The sequence below is a fragment of the Lonchura striata genome, chromosome Z (assembly GCF_046129695.1).
Source record: "Lonchura striata isolate bLonStr1 chromosome Z, bLonStr1.mat, whole genome shotgun sequence".
NCBI lineage: Eukaryota > Metazoa > Chordata > Aves > Passeriformes > Estrildidae > Lonchura > Lonchura striata.
The window spans coordinates 1,238,103-1,261,092 of NC_134642.1; the positions used below are offsets into that span (position 1 = coordinate 1,238,103).

At 48.1% G+C, this 22,990-nt stretch overlaps 1 protein-coding gene and 1 long non-coding RNA gene across 2 annotated transcripts; one reads left to right on the forward strand and one right to left on the reverse strand.

Moving 5' to 3' along the window:
* Positions 1-324: 324 nt before the first annotated feature.
* On the reverse strand, positions 325-4,623 carry LOC110481545 (uncharacterized). Its single transcript, XR_013341657.1, has 2 exons — positions 4,498-4,623; positions 325-1,788 (listed from the first exon to the last, which is right to left on the reverse strand). It is a non-coding gene; the product is annotated as an uncharacterized LOC110481545 (long non-coding RNA).
* On the forward strand, positions 4,394-22,346 carry CFAP53 (cilia and flagella associated protein 53). Its single transcript, XM_077790255.1, has 8 exons — positions 4,394-4,548; positions 6,933-7,162; positions 9,569-9,745; positions 15,279-15,582; positions 18,333-18,551; positions 19,618-19,834; positions 20,278-20,380; positions 21,767-22,346. The coding sequence occupies exons 1-8, from the start codon at positions 4,450-4,452 to the stop codon at positions 21,981-21,983; spliced, it is 1,566 nt and encodes a 521-aa protein (XP_077646381.1). The 5' UTR covers positions 4,394-4,449; the 3' UTR covers positions 21,984-22,346.
* Positions 22,347-22,990: the final 644 nt, after the last annotated feature.

Consider the following 22,990-nt stretch of genomic DNA (forward strand, 5'->3'; position numbering starts at 1 on the left):
CTCTTAGAGAGGATATGTTGGAGGAGTTCGTGGACCCCATCTCTCTCGTGGTCTGACCCCATCTCCTCCCCAGCTACTCACTTGATCAGAACAAGATTCAAGTAGTCTTCACACAGAGCACGGCACACTTGAACTCCCTTTTCCCCTCGCCAGGGCAGCGAGGATACTTTCAACTGGCTTCCCCACTTCCTGAACACTTGTCGCTGATCCTCTGCACAGCAGCCAAGTTGCTGTCTTTGGGTCCCTTGGTTGCTATCATGTTGTTTGGGTCACCAAAAAAATGTGCTTTAGAGGATCACAAATGGGACATCACACTATGATCAATATGATCAAGTGAAGCCAGTTTTATTGTACAGAAGCCGATATTGATAATACGTTCTGCTGCGCACGAGTCTCTAGCTAATACCTGATTGGATAATCCTAACTGCCCATGCATCTAAAATTAAATGCTGATTGGATCACCCGATTCTTCGTATGTCTTGCTTTGGTCCTCTGGCCCACTCTGAGTTCTCTTTTTTTATTTCTTAAATTTCGCTGACAACTTTTGCTGACTCTTCTGACTTCTTTCCCTGTGGTCAAGGATTCACTGACCCCGTTTCTTGAACAGGTGAGTTTGTTATCAGAAGGCTGGATTGTGCATTTGCTGACTGTGTCCATTGTCCTGCAAAAATCCTCAACAATGGGCCATTCCTTACAGAGAGTTTTCAGGAAGAAGAATCCAGTCCAGCCGATCCAGAACAGACCATATCCTCCATATAGCCTATATCCCATATACATTCCCAGTGAGGAAAGCCAGTGACCAGGGTCCTCTTAGACACCTAGGTTAAGGACAATCTGTTTTTTCATCAAACATTAATGTAAAATAAACTCAAAGTCACAGGCCATCTGCAATGTCTTTGGAATAAACCCAGCTTTTTTAGGAGGAAATGTTCTCAGAGCTGGTGGAAGGACTTACAGAAGAATAGGGGCTTTAGAGAATCCACACACCCCTGTTTATTTTTGGATTTCAAACAGATGGCACTGCTGCACATTTGTACACTGTCTATTACACATAAAGCTGATTGCTGGTTTTGTATGTAGATCTTAAGACTAAGGTAACATTTCCCATTAGGCACACCATAAAACCCTAGGCAGAACTACAAAATATCAGGAAATTCAGCCCTCCCTCCACTCAAATACAAGTTTTCAGGGGGAAAGTGATGTGAAGTTGTTTCCCTTTCACAAACCTCTCAAAGATGTCACAACTCAAAACGTCACAACGGTATGCCAGCATTAACTCTCTACTGAAATAAACTAAAAAGATTCCATTCTATTTCAAGCACTATCATGGTGGTATAACACATACTCCAGTGTGTAAATCCTGTGTACCAAACTGCTGTGTTTGACTGTGCAAAGATCCCATTGTTGACACCAGAAGCAATTGCACTGGGTTTTAATTGGATGAGAACAAGCTTTACATCCAGGTTAAACATTGACCTTTCTTCCCTGGGATAGTTTTTTTCAACTTGTTATCAGCCAAGCTAATATGATTATGCGCAAGAAAGCAAAGTTCTTGGCAGTGTATGTGTGTGTGTGTGTTCCAGAGCTTCAAAGCTTCACCAACAGCTTTTTCCTGAGACTCCTTTGAGGGCAATGAGCTTGAAGCAATCACTTATGCACAGCCAATGTTCTACTTCCCATTTTCCTCCATCCCAGGCAGGTTGCGAGCTTGACATCAGCTGGACATGCTGCAGGAGGTCTCTGTGACAGTCCTGACCTGGGAGCTGTGGGTCTGCACTGCTCCACCACCTGTGGGCACAGGGAAACCATTCTTGTCATTAGCTCCATTTCACAGAGTCACAGAAGGGTTTGGGTTGGGAGGAACCTTAAAGCTCATCCAGTCCCACCCTGCCATGGGCAGGGACATTCCACTGTCCCAGGAAGCTCCAAGCCCCATCCAACCTGGCCTTGGACACTCCCAGGGATCCAGGGGCAGCCACAGCTGCTCTGGGCACCCTGTGCCAGGGCCTGCCCACCCTCCCAGCCAGCAATTCCCAATTCCCAATCTCCCATCTGTGCCTGCCCTTTGGCAGTGGGAGCCATTCCCTGTGTGCTGTCCCTGCCTGCCTTGTCCCCAGTCCCTGTGCAGCTCTCCTGGAGCCCCTTGAGGCCCTGGCAGGGGCTCTGAGCTCTCCCTGGAGCTTCTCTTGTGCAGGGGAACAGCCCCAGCTCTGCCAGAGTCATTTACCTAAATCCTTTCCATTCCAGTGCCAGCCTGTCCCCACTGATGTCCACACACTGGCACCTGGGGCTGCACTCTGTGCTGTGCACGGTGGGGACGGAACCCTTTGTGGCTCCCTTCCAACTCAGGATATGTTATGATTCCATGATTAAAGAACACCCCTTCTTCAGAAACTTCTAGGTATTTCTCATTTGCCACATGGGCAGGCAGGCATTGGCACGGGCTGCCAAGAGAGGCCAGCCACAATGGAGATGCTCAGAAGCACCGGGCTGTGGCTTGGGGTGCTGCGGTGTCGTGGGGTCAGAATTATAGTGGCAGGGCTGGAAAATACGGAGGATCTCTTCCAGCTCTGATGATCCCCTGACCACAAAACACTCCTCAGTGTCCCCGCTATGCCAGGACAACCCTCAGACCGCCCGCCATGCCATGTCACCCCTCAGTGTCCCCAACATGCCAGGTCACCGCTCAGTGTCCCCAGCATGCTAGGTGCCAGGACACCCCTCAGAGGGCCCACCATGCCATGTCACCCCTCAGAGCCCCCGCCATGCCAGAACATCCCTCAGTGTCTCTGGCCATGCCAGGTCACCCCTCAGTGTCCCTGCCATGCCAGATCACCCCTCAGTGCCCCTACCATGCCATGTCACCCCTCAGTGTCCCTGCCATGCCAGGTGCCAGGACACCCCTCAGTGTCCCTGCCATGCCAGGTGCCAGGACACCCCTCAGTATCCTGCCATGTCAGGACATCCCTCAGTGTCCCCGGCCATGCCAGAACATCCCTCAGTGTCCCCGCCATTCCAGGACATCCCTCAGTGTCCTCAGCCATGCCAGGTCACCCTCAGCACCCCGCCATGCCGGGACACCCTCAGTGCCCCCTCCATGCCAGAACATCCCTCAGTGTCCCCTCCATGCCAGGTCACCCCTCAGTGTCCCCTCCATGCCAGGTCACCCCTCAGCGCCCCCGCCATGCCAGAACATCCCTCAGTGTCCCCGCCATGCCGGGACACCCTCAGCGCCCCCGCCATGCCAGGACACCATTCAGTGTCCCCACCATGCCAGGTCACCCCTCAGCACCCCCTCCATGCCGGGACACCCTCAGCACCCCCTCCATGCCGGGACACCCCTCAGTGTCCCCACTATGCCAGGTCTCCCCTCAGACCCCGCGCCGTACCATGTCACCCCTCAGCGCCCCCGCCATGCCAGAACATCCCTCAGCGCCCCCGCCATGCCGGGACACCATTCAGTGTCCCCACCATGCCAGGACACCCCTCAATGTCCCCACCATGTCAGGTCACCCCTCAGCACCCCCTCCATGCCAGGACACCCTTCAGTGTCCCCTCCATGCCAGGACACACCTCAGTGCCCCCTCCATGCCGGGTCACCCCTCAGCGCCCCCGCCATGCCAGAACATCCCTCAGCACCCCCTCCATGCCAGGACACCCTCAGCGCCCCCGCCATGCCGGGTCACCCCTCAGCGCCCCCGCCATGCCGGGACACCCTCAGAGTCCTCGCCATGCCGGGACACCCTCAGCGCCCCCGCCATGCCAGAACATCCCTCAGCGCCCCCGCCATGCCAGAACATCCCTCAGCGCCCCCGCCATGCCAGGTCACCCCTCAGCGCCCCCTCCATGCCGGGACACCCTCAGCGCCCCCGCCATGCCAGAACATCCCTCAGCGCCCACGCCATGCCGGGTCACCCCTCAGCGCCCCCGCCATGCCGGGACACCCTCAGAGTCCTCGCCATGCCGGGACACCCTCAGGCCCCCGCCATGCCAGAACATCCCTCAGTGTCCCCTCCATGCCGGGGCACCCTTCAGTGCCCCCGCTATGCCAGGTCTCCCCTCAGACCCCCCGCCGTACCATGTCACCCCTCAGTGTCCCCTCCATGCCAGAACATCCCTCAGCGCCCCCGCCATGCCGGGACACCCTCAGCGCCCCCGCCATGCCGGAACATCCCTCAGCGCCCCCGCCATGCCGGGACACCCTCAGCGCCCCCGCCATGCCGGGACACCCCTCAGCGCCCCCGCCATGCCGGGACACCCTCAGCGCCCCCGCCATGCCGGAACATCCCTCAGCGCCCCCGCCATGCCGGGACACCCTCAGCGCCCCCGCCATGCCAGAACATCCCTCAGCGCCCCCGCCATGCCGGGACACCCTCAGCGCCTCCGCCACCATGATGCCACTTCCGTCCCGCGCGCGTCCCCTCGGTAACGGCGGCGCCTCCATCCGCCATGGCGGCGCGGCCCCCGCCCCGTCCCCAGCCCCCGAGCCGCTCTCACATCCAGAGAAGCCGGGAGATCCCGGGCTGCGCGCCGCACGAAGTGGCGCTGGTGAGGGGCCAGGCCGGGGCCGCCCTGCTCCGGGGAGCTGCGGGAACGCGGGGACCGAGCCGCAGAGCGGGGCCGGCTCCGGCGGCACCCTCTGGGAGCAGCCGGGAGGGGTCCCGGGGAGCCCTGGGGTTTGGGGGTCCTGAGGAGACCAGTGCTGTGTGAGGGGTCCCGGGGAGCCTGGTGCTGTGTTTGGGGGTCCAGGGGAGACCAGTGCTGTGTGAGGGGTCCCGGGGAGCCTGGTGCTGTGTTTGGGGGTCCAGGGGAGACCAGTGCTGTGTCAGGGGTCCCGGGGAGCCTGGTGCTGTGTTTGGGGGTCCAGGGGAGACCAGTGCTGTGTGAGGGGTCCCGGGGAGCCTGGTGCTGTGTTTGGGGGTCCAGGGGAGCCTGGTGCTGTATGTGGGGTCCTGGGGAGCCCGGTGCTTTGTTTGGGGGTCCTGAGGAGACCAGTGCTGTGTGAGGGGTCCAGGGGAGCCCGGTGCTGTGTTTGGGGGTCCTGAGGAGACCAGTGCTGTGTGAGGGGTCCAGGGGAGCCCGGTGCTGTGTTTGGGGGTCCAGGGGAGCCTCATGCTGTGTGAGGGGTCCCGAGGAGCCCGGTGTTGTGTTTGGGAATCCTGAAGAGACCAGTGCTGTGTGAGGGGTCCCAGGGAGCCTGGTTCTGTGTGAAGGGTCCTGGGGAGCCCAGTGCTGTGTTTGGGGTCCCAGGGAGCCTGGTGCTGTGTTTGAAGATCCCAGGGAGCCTGGTGCTGTGTGAAGGGTCCTGAAGAGCCCAGTGCTGTATTTGGGGGTCTCATGGAGCCTGGTGCTTTGTTTGGGGGTCGCGGGGAGCCTGGTGCTGTGTTTGGGGTCCCAGGGAGCCTGGTGCTGTGTTTGAAGATCCCAGGGAGCCTGGTGCTGTGTGAAGGGTCCTGAAGAGCCCAGTGCTGTATTTGGGGGTCTCATGGAGCCTGGTGCTGTGTTTGGGGTCCCAAGGAGCCCGGTGCTGTGTTTGGGGGTCCCGGGGAGCCTGGTGCTTTGTTTGGGGGTCGCGGGGAGCCTGGTGCTGTGTTTGGGGTCCCAGGGAGCCTGGTGCTGTGTTTGAAGGTCCTGGGGAGCCTGGTGCTGTGTTTAGGGTCGCGGGGAGCCTGGTGCTTTGTTTGGGGGTCCCAGGGAGCCTAGTGCTGTATTTGGGGGTCTCATGGAGCCTGGTGCTGTGTTTGGGGTCCAGGGGAGCCCAGTTCTGTGTTTGGGGGTCCTGAGGAGACCAGTGCTGTGTTTGGGGTCCAGGGGAGCCTGGTGCTGTGTTTGAAGATCCCAGGGAGCCTGGTGCTGTGTTTGGGGGTCCTGAAGAGCCTGCTGCTGTGTTTGGGGTCCCAGGGAGCCTGGTGCTGTGTTTGAAGGTCCTGAGGAGCCTGGTGCTGTATGTTGGGGTCTCATGGAGCCTGGTGCTGTGTGAGGGGTCCTGGGGAGCCCAGTGCTGTGTTTGGGGTCCTGAGGAGCCTGGTGCTGTGTTTGAAGATCCCAGGGAGCCTGGTGCTGTGTGAAGGGTCCTGAAGAGCCCAGTGCTGTATTTGGGGGTCTCATGGAGCCTGGTGCTGTGTTTGGGGTCCCAGGGAGCCTGGTGCTGTGTTCGGGGTCTTGTGGATCCTGGTGCTTTGTGAGGGGTCCCGGGGAGCCTGGTGCTGTGTTTGGGGTCCTGAAGAGCCCAGTGCTGTGTGAGGTGTGGGTGTAGGCATGTCTTGTCTAATTTAGGAGCAATTTCATCACAGAAAGGACATTCAGGCCTTGGGAGGGGCTGCCTAGGGAGGTGTTGGGAGTCCCGATCCCTGGAGGTGTCCCAGGAACGATGGGACATGGCACTGAGTGCTCTGGGTTGGGTGACAAGGTGGGGATCAAGCACAGCTGGAGCATGATGATCTTGGAGCTCTTTTCCAGCCTCAGTGATTCTGTGATTACCCCATAATTACAGTGAACTCATCATTTGGTGTTAGATACTTGCACAGTCACTAATTCAACTGAAAAACACGCAGTCTAATAGTTTGTATTTTCACCCATGAATGATTTGCATTGGAAAGGACCTTAAGTCTCATCCAGTGCCATCCCCTGCCATGGGCATGGACACCTTCCACTGCCCCAGGTTGCTCCAAGCCCCATCCAGCCTGGCCTGGGACACTTCCAGGGATGGGGCAGCCTCAGCTGGGAAACTTGTGCAGGTGCTTCACAACCTTCACAAAGAATTCCTTCCTACACCCAGCCTAAATTTTTCCTCTTTCACTCTGTACCCATTTCCCTGGTCCTGTCACTGCAGTTTCTGATGAAAACTCACTCTCTGGATTCACTGTAGGCCCCTTCACATCATGGAAGGCTGCTGCGAGGTCTCCACTCTCTCCATTTCCTTTCTCTCTCAGCTAGCCAAGCCCCCCAAGAGAGACCTCATTGAAGAGGCGATTTTGTCTGCGAGGCTGGTGGAAGAGGAGCAGCGTGAGCAAGAACGTGCCCTGCGGGTGTTCCGCCGCTACCGCAACGTCTGCGACTGGCACAAGGGTGGCGAGGACAAATGGATGCAGCGTGCTGCCCAGAGGAAGGTCCAGGCGACGCTGCAGCAGTACCTGCAGGAGATCGAAGTGAGAAGAGAGAGGTAGCGAACAAGCAGCCAGTGCAGCGTCCCTGCTGTTTTCAGTCTGTGCACCAGTGACAAGTGTTCAAACACAGTAACCAGTGTAGCAGAGGCAGCATTTGGAGCCTCCTGTCTGCCACAGAGGATAGAAGTATAGCATAGCACTTTCATTGCTTGATTTTTAAAGAGAATGAAGAGTACCTTAATACAATCATAAAATGATGGAATGGTTCGGGTTGGAAGGGACCTTAAAGCTCATCTTCCCACCAGACCAGGTTACTACACACCTTGTCCAACCTGGTCTTGAACGTTTCCAGAGATGGGGCACATAATCAAATAATTCCAGGGTGGTTTGGGCTGGATGGGCTCATCTAGTTCCACCCACCCTGCTGTGGACATCCACAGCTTCTCTGGGTAGCAAAGTCAGAAATTCAGTTCAGTGTCACTGAGGGTTTTGTTGCAAAATCATCAAGCTATGTTTAAGTCCTACAAATAACACTTTGCAGCACAGTCAGCTGAAAAAAGTTAATATTTTTGAAAGACTTGTGGAAAATTTCAAAGGTGAAGCACATTGCTGCCATATAGAGAACAGAATTGTGCTGCACTGCTCTTTGTAAAAAATCATGTGATTTAATTTCTCAGTTACTGTTTGATGTCAAGTGACTTTGTAGCTGTGAAGGCCGTCAGTTTGGTGTCCTAGTCTAATGTGCCTTCAGGGGAATTGCACATGGGTTCCACAGAAGCACTGGGGTTAGAAGGAAGCTCCTGAGATTATCTGGTCCAACCCTAGAGTCACCTAGAGCAGGGTGTGCAGGGGTGTGCGTCCATTTGGGTTTTGCTTGTCTCCACACATGGAGACTGAATCACCTCTGCGGGCAGCCTGTCCAATATCTGACAACACTCATAGTAAAAAGAAAACAAAATGTTTTCTTGTGTTCATTGAGAATTTCTTATGGTTTAATTTGTGGCCCCTTGTCCTGCCACTGAGCACTGCTGAGGAATAGGTGTTTATCTTTTCTGCATTCCTTCCCTTCAGGAGTTTATGCACATTGGTAAGATCCCTCTACAGGCTGGACAGCCCCAGCTCTCTCAGGAGAGAAGGAACTTCCAGAGAGATTCTCCCGTTGGGAGAGGTGCTCCAGTCCCTCAGTGTCCCTCGGCTGGCACCCTCAGCTGAGGCTGTGTCCTTGGGGTGCTGCGGGGCCCAAGAGCTGGCGCGGCGCTCGGGTGGGGCTCAGCAGTGCCGAGAGGAAGGATGTCCCTGGTGCTGCTCGCACTGCTGCTCCCCCGCAGCCCAAGGTGCCAGTGGCTCCCTTTGCCACAAGGGTGCATCACTGGCCCGTGCTTAGCTTATCTGCCGGGACCCCAGGTCCCTTTCTGATGAGACCCTGTGGCATTTGGGCTGAAATCGGTGATTTCTGGATTCCTTAGCCCCAGGTTTCTCACTGCTGGGGTTAGCAGAGAGGTAAATGATGATGTGTTTAAAAACCGCCTATTTGACATAATTTTCTCATCGAAGATATTTCAGGATGAAGTGTTTTGTGGAGTGATGCTAAAATAGCAAGCAGTCATTAGAGAGAAGATACAATTATAGATGCATAAAGGAGGGAGGGCATCAAGAAAAGGTTCTTCCCCCAAAGAGTTGTGGGGCACTGATCAGGCTCCCTGAGGCTTCCAGCAGCCTTTGGACAGCGCTGCCAGGGATTCACAGGGTGGGATTGTTGGGATGTCTGTTCAGAGCCATGGAATGAGCACTGCCAGAGCTCCAGGAGCCTTTGGACAGCACTGCCAGGGATGCACAGGGTGGGATTGTTGGGATGTCTGTGCAGGGCCATGGAATGAGCACTGCCAGAGCTCCAGGAGCCTTTGGACAGCACTGCCAGGGATGCACAGGGTGGGATTGTTGGGATGTCTGTGCAGGGCCATGGAATGAGCACTGCCAGAGCTCCAGGAGCCTTTGGACAGCACTGCCAGGGATGCACAGGGTGGGATTGTTGGGGGGTCTGTGCAGGGCAGGAGCTGGACTGGGTGATCCTGGTGGGTTCCTTCCAGCTCAGGATATTCTCTAGGTCTATGCTGGAGGATAACTGTAGTACAAAATCCAATTTTTATCAGCTAGTGACAAATGTAGTCGGAGAATTAGAATGATGAATGGGGAACTGAAGTCATAAAGCAGCTTTGAAAGTGAGTTTGTAAGATCAGGAGTTTAAACTGCCTGGACAGAATCACTCATGTTGTGCTGTAAGATTCCCTTGATGGACACAACAGGAATGATCCCTGAGTTAAAATTTGATGTTCACTTCTCTGGCATTTGCAAGAGGTGTTGAAAGGAGCCCAGTACTCACTTTGTGTTAATAAAAATAAACTAAAACTTTGTTCTTTGACATAAGGATTGATTTAGCCTTTATTAAAATGTTTTCGTCACAGGCTCCGTGACTTTCTGGAGGCAGAGGAGAGTAGGTACCTTGCTGAGGTGAATGCACTTGATGAAGAAAAGGCACAGCAAAGAGAAGTAAAGATGAAGGAACAAGCTAAATTGCTGAGGGAGAAGAGGGAGCAAGAAAGACTACAAGTGGTGGCTGAAAAACGAGAGCAACAGTTCAGGTATTGTCATAACTATATCTTATAAAAGAGAATCTGCCCGAATTAAATATATAGGAGCAATTTTAAAAGAAGCTGGCAATAATGAACTGAAGAAGTAAAAATAAAAGTGATTGAAACAGTAAGACAGAAAAAAGCAAATTTATCAATTCTTGCAAGTGTAGTGTGTCCTCCTTGTCCACATGACCATCCCTGCGTTTCCACCTGTCAAATCAACCCTTTTTGTAATTCCTGTTCCAGCTTTATGCTGTTGGAGTGAACAGTGCAGGGAAAGTTAATTTGGCCTAAATAAAGCTTACTAAGACTGTACATCAAAGATTCCTAAAATGTTAAAATTGTCCAATCAGACAGTGTTTTTATTTATTGCATACTTTTCAAGAGTAGCAGCTGCAGCTAAGGGTTTAATGCAGCCTGAAGTCCTGTGCCAAATCTTCATGACTGAAAGCAGTAACTTACAGGTACTTACTAGGACCTGAGGCCTTGGCATGAAATCTGCCTTGTCCCATTCCTGTAAATCTGGTTTTCCAAGGGAGGGATGAAATAAATAATAATGTTATTTAATTGTGATTATTTGAAGTGTCTTTCCCAGTCTCCCACGGTACTACAAAATCTACACCACCTGCTTCTCAGTGTGCACAGGCTGCGAATAAAAATCAACATTGGCTCTTACTTGTGCATAAACACTCATTAACTAATTCCATACATAAATGTTTGTTAAAATGTGGGGTTTATTGGCTTATAGACTTAGATTTTAGTGTTAGAAGTGCATGCACTGCCTAATTTCACTTGGTGGTTTGAAAATGTGGTCCATGCCTTTTGCAGCTTCTGGTTTGTTCTCTATCACACAAAGTGGTTGAAACTCATTTTTAAAATAGTTTGGAGGGGGTGCTGCTGGAGTGAATTTTATTCTGTACTTGTATCTTGTTTTACACACCAGGGAGATGTTACCTAAAGGTAGGTGTCTAAGTGTTGGTATCTTTATATTCCTTGGGAATCTGCATTCCTGTTCTATTCAAAACTTACACCAAAATCAGGACAGTTACAGGAACCTAAAGTCAGTCCCAAACAGGCTTATCCTGCCCTGTCAGCTGAACTGCACCCCAGCCTCTACTGACTTTAATTAGGTTCTCATTGATCAGAGTGGGAATTTAGCACATATGCAGATTCACCTTCAGATGTCTAATTTTAGCTATTTTAATTGCAAAATGAATCACACCACTGAGCTGCATCATCTGGTGACACATACTTGAACTTTCAAGCTGTAGTTGCCTGTCCTAATGTCTCAGGTCCTTTGTGTTCCTAATGTAGCCTTGTTGATCTATGGGTCACTCAGTCTCATGGGAATATTTCATCCTATTATTGTTATTTTACCTTTGTCACTCTGCTCTGGGAACTAAGCCACATTCACACCCCACAGCATCCTGTTGAAAAGTGTTGTTAAAGCTTTACTGTTGGTGTTCTGCTGGCTGCATGTTTTCAGAGGACTTGGAGGCTGCGAAGCCATCTCTCCTCACAGCTGTTGCCAGTGGCAGTCTTGGGGTACCTGCATTTATTTGTCTTGTTTAAGTAGCCCCAGATCTGCTTTTCTCTGGCTGTTAGATGTTACTCTTCCTCCTAAACCATCCTGGTCCAGGCAGAGATCTGGGAGCAGGATTTGCTCCTCAGGAGACCAACACTTACTGAAAACAAGCAGTAATTGTGTCACCACCTGTCCTCTGGAGCAATGGCCTCCAATCCTCTGACTGCACTCCCAGAGCTGTAAAAACTTTTAATATTCATCCCAATATGTTTATTTATCAACTGTATAAATATATAACAATATACTGTACATTATAAAACATATGCACAAATAGAAATTAAAAAAGATGAGGTAAAGATGAAATAAATGCAATTTTTTACTTTGTAATGTTATTTATAAATGGTACAAAACATAATCTCTTCCTGCACACCTGCCCCCTTTGGAAATTATTTCTCCAGGGCACACCCAGGAGCCCTGGGAAGTCAAACCAGTAGCATGTGGATACAGACATGATTTTCTGTTTCACTTTGCCTGTGGATTTTCAACTCTTTTGAATATCTTTCTGAAACCTGATACAGACTTGTTTGTATTTCCTTTAACTTCAAGCAAGGTGCTCTGCTCTTTTGCAGGCATGGATTCTCAAACCTTGAGGTATAGGAGCACCTACACCATCAGACATTCGTCCAGAGCACTAAAAAGCAGCATTTTGGCTGGTTGCCATGGCCTGAGGGTACAGGTGTAACAGCCTCTCAGTAGTACTGTTAACCAGGAGGAGTCCTTTGTCTCAAGGTGACAGAGGGGACAAGGCTTGGACCACAGGAGTCCTGCTGGAATTCATTTTCAGGGAGGGCTACACCTTGTTAGAGAAGAGACTCAGCCAGTGCTAGCCTGAGGGCATGTTCATCATGGGCAACTTTAAAGAAAACTGCAATGTCTTAAAATTTGCATAAAACACAGATCACATCCTCTATCTTGTGGTAACATCAGAAGCATCCAGATGTGGAGTGATGTTATCCCAGCAACATCATGCTGAAGCCATAAAATGAGTAAATCAATAACTGGGGAGGTTCTGTCTTTGGAAAGTAGCCACATCCAGGCCCAGTTTTAATGTTAAGAAGCTTAGGATAGCAAAGTAAGGAAGAAAACCTGCCATCTGGGGGAACAGATGTTTATGAGTTGGTGTAAAAGCTGCTTTGAGGGAATTATTTTGATGAAATCAAGCAATTACAGGGTTATTTTATATTAAAATTCTAACAATGTTGAACATAATTAACTTCTACTCCCCTGTGGGAATTCAAAAAATATCAGATTAGTTTATAATCGCAGAAAAGTATAACAAGTTCTTTATTACTTCAATGCTGAGTGAACTTTGAACCCATTGTGTTAAGGTAGTACAGTGATTGCTACTTGTAAAATGTAGAATCTTAATAATAGTAAGATTTAGAATCTTAATAATAGCATGTTTCCCTCACAACATTTGAGAAATATATTTTTCATGAATACTAATTAGTGCTGTGGCCATTCATCACCACTAAAACCCATCCAGGAGATGAAAGATAGATTCTAGTGGTAAAATGTAAGAAAACCATCAATGACATAGTATGTTTGATGGCCTGCTGGGAGGCAGAGACACTCCTTGGAACGTGCCACGACTCATGGCATGCACACCCTGTGCTGCTCTCTGCTTTTTTTGCTGGGTTGAACAGTGGTCAGGAGGTTCCTGTCTCATCCAGGAGGTAAAACAACCATCCCTTTTCACCAGCCTGCATTGGCACTGAATACAGCATCTCATAATGGAATGGTTTGGGTTGGAAGGGGCCTCCAAAGTCATCTTTATCATGGGCAGGGACACCTCCCACTGACCCAGGCTGCTCCAAGCCCTGTCCAGCCTGGCCTGGGACACTTCCAGGGATCCAGGGGCAGCCACAGCTGCTCTGGGCATCCTTGGCCAGGGCCTGCCCACCCTCCCAGCCAGCAATTCCTAATTCCCAATCTCCCATCTGTGCCTGCCCTCTGGCAGTGGGAGCCATTCCCTGTGTGCTGTCCCTGCCTGCCTTGTCCCCAGTCCCTGTGCAGCTCTCCTGGAGCCCCTTGAGGCCCTGGCAGGGGCTCTGAGCTCTCCCTGGAGCTTCTCTTGTGCAGGTGAGCAGCCCTGAGCACAGGGGCAGAGGGGCAGAACCCCCCCTGCCCTGCTGCCCACGCTGGGGGATCAGCCCAGGGCAGGGGGGTTCAAGCTGGGGCAGGTGCAACAAATAGCAAGCAGAATGGAAATGTTTTCACAGCAGTGCTGTCCCTTTCACTGTTTGTCAGTGCCCTTCATCTTTCATTATGGGTTCCATGGCACTGGGTGCTTTAGCTGAGAGGATGAACAGAGAAATGTCCTTGTCCCCAGGGAAATGTGAAGCAGCTACTGTTGAATGCCAGCGGGGAGAAAATGTGGTGAGACCTCTGCTCTGCAAATTAAATAACTACCCTGATACGGAGATTGGTAATAGCATTGAGGTAGTTGCCTGGTGAATATTTAATATTTTTTTTAAACAGGATAGTCAGCTAAAGCTTGTGTAGTGTCACAGTATTTCACATTGTGAAGGTAACTACTGCTGCCATGAAGTTGTTCATGATTCAGGCTGTGGTATCTTCTCTGAATTCCTAAACACCTTTGCAATAATTTGCATAGATAGTTTTATTCAGCATGAAATTGTGGGATCTCTTTTCACTTCATAGCATTCACATGCATCTGTCACACATCCTCAGACCTTATACATCCTTTACACTTGCAGGTCTTCATCTTCCTTTGCCATCTTCACATTCTGACTTCATGAAAATCTATATCCTGTTTATAGAACAGAATTAAAATGCTTGCAGATTGTTCAAATTAAATAATGTTTGATGGCATATGTTGATCTTAATAATGCTTTGTTTGCAAAAGTAAAATCAGAATCTGCAATTAGTGCAGTGTTCTTCAGGTGAAGATAAATTACCTCTTTATATGCAACTCAGTTGCAGAGAGTAAATGGAAATTGAAAGCTGCATTACTTGTTTGACTTTCTACCTTCTCCAGGCTTTTATTGCAACTTGTCTGAATTATCCCACAGAACTTCACTTTAATAAATTTCTAGTGGTTCCTGCTCAACCATGTAACCCACATTTCCATGGTTGCAGTATTTTCTAAATATGAATGAGCTTTCAGGTGATTTACAAACCTATTCCAAGTCTTCATTTGAATAGAGAGCAACCTACATGTTTGAATAAGTGTAGCATGAATGTGTTTCATATGTTAATAAAAGATACATATGCACACAACCCCCCATGCTCCAGCCACATGTAGAGTACACATTGTGTGTACAATGTGTGGATGTGCTGCGTGTTCATTTAAACTCACAGAATGTCCCAGATTGGAAGGGACCTCCAAGGATCACCCAGCCCAGCTCCTGCCCTGCACAGACCTCTCAGCAATCCCACCCTGTGCATCCCTGGCAGCGCTCTCCAAAGGCTCCTGGAGCTCTGGCAGTGCTCATTCCATGGCCCTGCACAGACATCCCAACAATCCCACCCTGTGCATCCCTGGCAGCGCTGTCCAAAGGCTCCTGGAGCTCTGGCAGCCTTGGGCCCGTGCCCATTCCCTGGGCAGTGCCAGCCCCTCTGGGGAAGAGCCTTTTCCTGATATCCCACCCAAACCTCCCTGGTACAGCTCCAGCCCTTCCCTGGGTGCTGTCCCTGTCCAAGGGAGCAGAGATCAGTACTGCCTCTTCACTTCCCCTTGTGAGGAAGTTGATTCAGGTGTTTTTTACAAATTCAAATCCTTCTGCTCATTAATGTCAAAACCTCCATCAAATCAGGCTCTCTGTGGTTCCTTAGGTTCCACAAGGAATCAGTGTCAGACCAGGGGTATAACTGGTGTCCTGGGTTGCTTGTTTTGACCAGTGATGAGCTGAGAGCCTTCATTCACCACACGCCTCCAGACTTGCTTATTGATTTGAGACTTTTTTAAAAAAAGACTTTTACATTGCCTTCCAGAAACCGATGTCACGAGTATCAAGAACACTGTAAAAAACAGAGAGAGAAGGAACTGGGTGACTGCCAGCTGGCCCAGCAGACTCTAAAGGAGACACTGAAAAAGGAAGAGAAGATACAGGAGTGGAAGCTGGAAGAGATTTGTGAGAAGGAGCTGTTGGCTAAGGACCAGGAAGCGGAGCTGAAGGCGCGGGAGGTGGCAGCACGGATCCGGGAAATGGTGGATGTGCGTGAAGCCCAGGTGGCCGTGCACGCTGCTCGCAGAGAGGAGAAGAAGCAGGAGATCAGGCAGGATGCTGAAAGGCTGGTAATTCCCATAGTGTTCTGCATTCAGCCTTGGGCAGAAGTCCCTTCTCATGATAGGCTTACTAGACATTTAGACTAATCCATACCTTATTTGTATCTTCATGATTCCATTAGTATCTGAGCCTGTGCTGTTAAGCTAAGCCTCTTTTCCAGAGCTGTGGCAAAGGCATCCCCATTTACAGAGGAAAATACATATTTTGAAACTCAGCATTCTGAAGGGTTTTGGCACTCAGTCTCTCAGAGGAATTGTGAGAAATGGAAGCATTTTAAAGCTTTTGCCAAATACCTTTGTTGTTTTTTGATTTCCAGTTTCCTGCAGGATAGCAGGGGAATCTTTTTCCCAGGTGAAATATTTATTTTATATATATTTTTAAGCAAATTAGCTAGCAGCACTTAAGCTCTCTTGCCTGCTTAGTTAGACCTGGCTGCTGTTGAGCTCACATCACAGGAGGCATTTGGCTACCTTGGCCCAACTGCTCAGCCACTTCCTTCTTTTTCATCATCCTTTTCCATCTCTCCTGCTGTAGTTTTGCTGGCTTCAGTGTGGCTTGCTAGTTCAGTATTCTGTGTTGACTTTGAATTATGGGAAGCTATTTAGCTCAGACTCAATCTTCATTTTGCAGCTATTTACATGTAGAGGCTGAATGATCGCTCAGGATACTCTGTTAGACACTGGAAGCTGCTACTGGCATCATATATGCTTCCCCATTTTATAAAAATGAGACAATAATGAATCTAAAGCTCTGAAAATGCTGCTGTGAAAATATTCCAAGCTAGACTAATGTTTTGCTTATTTAAAAGCATGTAGAACAGAATTATTTTCTTGTAACAACTTCTAAGGCACTGCTAAACCTCCCAGGCAAAGAATGCTGCTCCTTAACTGGCCTTTTCAGAAAAGCACTATTAGAATAGAAGACTTTGCATCTTCCCCTGGAGACAGCAGCCTGGGGCTCTGTCAAGGAGATACATTTCTGGTGAAGTGGTTGGGTCTCTGGAAAAGAAAAAGCTTTCTTTGAAGGAGAGTTTCTGTATGGAAAATGAGATGTAATCCATTCTCAGCAGAAGAGAGGTGGGCAGATGGTCTCATTACAAGTCTTTCATTGCAGGCTGGTAGCCCCTAATGACCAGGAGTTCCATCTGGACAAATGGACAGCTAAGTGTGCATAAACGTTTCTCCTGGTTGTTGCAATGAAAATAGAATATTTGGTGAAGGAAAACTTGCACCTTTGGCAGAGTAGACCACATGCATGCACCAGGATATCTCACAGGTGGATGACAAAGCACAGACAGAAGTTTTTGCTTTAGCTACACTGACTACATTAGCTACTTTCCTCCTTTGTCTTATTTTCCCCTTAAAGAATGTGATTTCTTGGAAAGTGGTTGGCTTCATGTTATCCTGACTAGTTTCAAGAGTTTCTGCCATAGCACTTTGGTCCTGCCTTGCAGAAGAGTGGTTGGTAACCACTTCTGGGCACATTTGTGACATTGTGCTCCCCCAGTGAACAAACTTTCATGGATCCCATCCCTGCTCTCACACAGCTTCACTGATGTCAGAATTCATCCAAAGACATGTGCCAACTTGCACAGCAGACTGCTAACTATTTCTGCTTTCTTTTCCACCTTTGCTGTTCAAAGCCTTTTGGATTTCTAATGCTATTCCTCAAATTATATATATATTGAGTTTCAAAGCTGTTTCACCAGCTCCTGAAAGTGATTTTGGCAGTTCTGGCAGATACAAAGTCAGCTTTGGCTCTGAAATTCTGCAAGAACCTGTGAGTGCTTTATGTCCAGCATCAAAAGGGATGTTGCTTAGGGAGTGCAGCTTCTGCTTCCCTATGGGAAGATTAGATGTGCTGTTTATGACAAACATGCTAAGGCATTTTTTAAGACTCATTCACATTACAAAAGAGACATTTAATTTGAAAACAGGTTAACAGAAAGCAGTGTGCCTTAGAGACAGCTGAAGCATGATTTCTGAGATAATGCAATGCTAATGATGGTCACACACTGTGTTATGACTGTGTTTCAGTGCAGTTGTGCTTGTATACTTATTTAATTGCAAGATGTCCAGAATGAATTACTTAATTATGCTACTTTTGAAATTTTTTGTGGCTAAATAATCTTGAATATGCAAATATCTGTTTGCATTTCCAATTTGTCATTGTTTCTTTTTTAAGAATTAGGTTTCACTGCACATTTTTCCAATACAAAGTGGAATATAAAGTTCTTTCCTATATGAAGTGGGATGATTAGAAACCATGGAACTTCAGTAACTGCCCATGAGAACACAAGGATCCAGTCACTGACTTTGTGCAGCCTTATGACTGGTAGAGATGCAGTGCTTTGAACACACAACACAGGCAGAGGACAGATAATATCTACAGAAACAGCAGGAACATGTGGCCCTGTTATTTGTCAGTGCTTGTGGCTGTGTATGAACGCTTGGATATAGATCAAAAGTGCTGCAATGATACTGATTTCCCTGCAAAGACTACTTTATCTGCCTGAAACATTGGGAATACGCCGGCACAATACTGTTTTTGTATTGAAGTGCATGTGATAATTACGGGTAAAAATCCTGAATTCTAGTGAATGATGTACTAAAATGTTCGGGCTTTACCAGGTCTAGTGGATGACCCAAATTGTGTGTTGCCAGCAAGACTTTTCAATGTTGCAATAAACTAACTCTAGCCACCACTTAGTTTGAAGTTACTCAGTGATTTTATAAACGGGCTACTTTTATCCTTGTAGCAAGAAGAGCTGCACCGGCTTGAGAAAGAAAATGAAGACCTTGAGAGGAAGAAGCGATATCAGCAGAAGGAATGCAGGGATATGTGGCTCAAGGCAGTGCAGGACAAGCAGAAGCATCTTGATACAGAAAAACAAATTCAACTTGCCGAAGAGAAGGTGATCTTGGAAAATGATTTTCAGGACCCCGACAAGGAATATGCCATGATAAGAAATAAAAAAGTAAGTTGTTTCATTGTGAGCCTGTGGGGCAATACCTCATCTAGACTGGTTCTGTGGCCCTGTGGACTGCACAGGGTAGCAGAGAACAGACACAAGCTCTTCTCCCTGAAAAGATAATTCTTTTGTTGAACAGCCTGCTGCCTCTCCTTCTGCCAGCACACTGCAGCTCTGCAGAAGCCCATTAGCTGTTAAAACCACAGCATTTAAAGCCTGCTTTGCAATCAGCAAGGCTGCCAGGCTGGATATGTGAAGTGGGGGCTCTCAGGAAATCCTGGAATTTTGTCCCTCCAGGCTGATTTCATTGTGTATAAATCACCTGAACTTTATCATCCTTACACTGCATGGACGTAATAGAGGCTGGAAAACTATTTTTTTGTTTCATAGACTTGATGTGGTAAGTATTTGTAACTGCAAAAGAAAGGAAATATTTAACTTATTATAATTAATGAAAACTAAAAAACTGTAGAATATTTAAAAACTATAAAGACAGATGCAAACTCTCATGTTTTATTTCTTGGAGATGCCATGAGTCAATGGATGTGTCTATAATTTCCTGAAGTTAAAACAAGTAGATTGTCCAACTTCAGCATGCAAATGAGTCTCAGGGTATTTAAAATAGGAGAGAGGTGGTTAGAAGCTCCTGTAGGTTAGGAAAGTTGTATCAACTCAATGTTAGACCTTGCTGCAGAATTACAGGAGGTGATATATATTATATTATATTATATTATATTATATTATATTATATTATATTATATTATATTATATTATATTACATTACATTATTATATTTAATGCAGGTGATACTGGAATAGCCTTGTCAGCTGTGGAAAGTCTGTAAAATGGATGTGTTGTAGCAGCTGACCTACTGTGGGGAAAGGGATCACTCTATTTGTCCTTTTGTCTGGCCAGGTAGAGGATTCTGAGCAGTTCTTTCCCATGGCAGATTTTGGAATGGACTCTGGGCTCCCAGCTCTCACACTGGCTGTGAACTGTCGCTTTTCTTCAGGTTTGGAGAGGCTTTTTAAAACTAATTTACTCAGATCTGCAATCGTCTGTGTGTTTGCAGCAAACGCTGTTGAAGGAGCAGCTTAGTTACATGGATCATCTGGCTGAACAGCTGAGGAAGGAGAAGGAGAAAGAAAGAGAAGACGAGGAGATTTTCAAGGAAGAGAGGGATCAGGTTTGGGCTGAGAGGGTTGAGAGACTGAAACAAGAGAGGGAGGCTCGATTTCAGCTGCTGAGAGATGTCGTGAACACAAGGCAGTCGCAGATGAAGGAGAAGTGTAAGTGGTCAAACGCACATCTGGGCAGAGGCAGCACAACACCCTGCTGCTGGGAACAGCATCTGCCCCAGCACACGCTGTGTGACAGAGTGGACAGCAATGTGACCCTCCCCAAACCTGTTCCCAAAGTGCACTCCTACAGGCATTCCTTACACTAACTCCCCATTGCCATCACCAGAGCAAAGCCCAGTAAAGTAAGGATTGCATGGGCAAACAGTCATTGTTATTAGTTATATTATTATGAAACCCCGAATGTGAAAACTGTCCAGTTCTGAGTGGGTGAAAAATAAATAACTGAGAATACACTTTGTTTGTGTGGCACTTCAGAAACAACAAAACTCAAACCTAATAGTTAGACTACTTAGCCCAAATCCAGTCTCACTGTCCCTTCAAGCTCAGCAGAGCTGTTACTTTATAAAAGGACTTTTGATTTTGTTTTCCAGTGCAGAAAAAAGAAGAGAGGAAAATAGAGATTGCCGAAGAGAAGAAGGCAATGGCTGAAGCAGTCAGACAGTTTGAATATGAAGAAGCAGAAAGACACCATAGGTATTTTTCTTCTATGTCATCAGGTCATTTCTTTGCAGATCAATCTTTCAAACTTGTGAGAGAGCTGTTTCTTTTTTTCTGATACCTCTAGAACATTTAGTGGACTTCCTTCTATGTAGAGAAGCTTTCCCACCACACTTATCAGTTCCAAACTTACCAGCTCCAAACTGCCCAAGAGCAGACTTGTAATACTGCATCTGGTATTAAGTCATTAATTCTGACCTCAGAAGATAGTACATATCCTTGTGTTGGTTTTTTTGATCATCATGTGACTGACATCAATCATATTTCCTAAACACACCCCTCACACTCTGAGCTGTTGTAACAAGTGGCAGAAGTCTGGAGAGGAGGGTTAATGAAAGGTTTGCTTGTTCCTGCTGCAGGAGAGCAAGTGTGTCCGGGCTTATTGCTAAACTCCACCCACAGATATCCTTGGAGCAATCCTGTGTCAGCCGCCAAAACACCAGGCTGCAGCACATAACCCGTAGTGCCTCTGGATGAGCAGATCCTTACACGCAGTAGCTGGAATGTTCCTCTGGGTGTCATGCAAAGCCTTGGGCAGAGGGCCACTCACTCCCCTTTTGTACTCCTGCCCTTTCTCCACTCTTGTCCGTGGGATACAAGTAGCTGCTTCCCGAGCCGGTATCTGTTGTGTTGTCTGAGGGCTTTATTGGAAACGATTTCCCAGCTGTGGCAGAAGTGTCACCCTTGTGAAGGAAACACGCTGGGCTCCAGCTGGGATGTGCTCCACTTAGCTGAGATGGCACTCAGCAGTGTCAGGAAAGGTTTGTGGCTCAAGTCTGTCAGTGCACAAGTTCTGACTACTCTGTTGGCATTTAAGTGTTTGTGTGACTCCTGCTCCAGAAGGGCCTGAACATGTAAGACTTTCTCTGCTTCTCCAGAGGGGACTGAAAGCAGTACACAAGTCCTGAGGTGCAAGAGAAGATTGATTTCTTCTGACAGCCACTTCCAGCAATATCAGTGCAGCAGGGAGTTGTTCTCAGCAGGAGGGTGAGGATGGGTGCCAGCAGCAGCACTGAGCCCGAGCCAGGGACAGACTGAGACCCAGCACCCTCATCCTCTATCCTCTCATCACAGCTGTGAGGAGCAGGGAGGGCATGCTGATTACAGGGAGTTGTTCTTTCCCTCTCTCTGCTCGAGCACCAGTTTTACACTCTGCTTTACAGGACACAGCAGAGTGCAGTTAACTCTCTAAAGCACACAAGGTTAATAGTGGCAGTTACTCATAACTGCTGAAAGGAGCTTTGAATGGTTCTTTAGTATAAACTTGAATGCTAACAGATTACATAATAATAATAATAATTTTTAAAAGTTGATTATTTTTACCCATACTGCTTAAATAACCTATTAATTTGGCATTTCCAGAAAAGTACAGAAGGCCAAAGAATACAGAGATCAGCTCACGTCTCAAATTGCCTATCAACAGTGGCTCCAAAAAGCTGAGGAAGAGAAGAGGAAGAAAGAGCATGAATCAAATATGGAAGCAGAGAGAGAGTACCAAGAAAAGATAAAGCTCATTCTGTCAATGCCCCACAAGTCAGAAGTAAAGCCCTCCACTGCAAAAAAAAGCATTAATGCCTGACTCTTAAGGGCATCACTCACTATGGTATTTTAGCTCACTCAGTTGCCTTTAAAGACATTTTCTTAGGATGCTTACACCTGACAAGTTGGAAGAACTTTTTCCACTGTGATACTCCAAACATTTAATTGAAATTACAAGAAACAGAATATTTTAAAGTTTGTTTTCCCCATGGATTTTTTTTGACAAATCTGATTCAATCCAAAGTGCTTGACATTTTAATATAAGAATACTGTCTGCCCTCTACAATATAATAGTGTATTATTATGACATGAATAATGCACAGGTATTCTTTTTAATCTGCACAAACAAAAATTGTAGAAAACTTTCAGTAAACCTTTATTAAAATGCCTTTCAAACTGAAAACCTTTGCAAAATTGTTGTCTTTGTATTTAGATACCAAATATAAAACTCTGAATGTATTTTACCATGGGGTGAACATTAAAAAGGCGATATTCTTTTGCACAGATTCTGATAGCTGCTGAATGATCTGTGGAATATTGGAGTCACAAGTCTGTGTGTCCTCTGCTTGGGCAGAATTAAGTATGCAGGGCTGAAGTTGGAGGTGTCTTGTAAAAAGGTTTATTGTTTATAATTTTCATGGCGCCTCTGCCTCTCTGGGCTTCCTTGGATCACCAGACACTGAACACATGGAACGGGGGGCCGGAGCACCACCGTAATTCAAGACAGCAGCACAGAAGCTGGCAGGATGTCCCCAGGAAGGGGCTGGTGGGTTTTGGCAGTGGGGAGCAGGGACACCTCGCTGGCCTCTCTGCCCCACCCCAGCTTGGCCCTGAAGCAGGAGGAGCAGTGGGTAGGGGTGACCCAGCTGCTCCCCGCGGTGCTGCCCTTGGCCAGCTCCTAGCTGTGTGTTTCATTGGTTTTTCCTCTGGTCTGTTCAGAGGAGGGAAGTGAAGAACCCATGTGAAACCTCTCGTCCTTTCTTGGTCACAGACTTTGTGGCATTTGGAAATGTTTTATGTTCTTTTTTCTCATTTTTCTAAATGAGT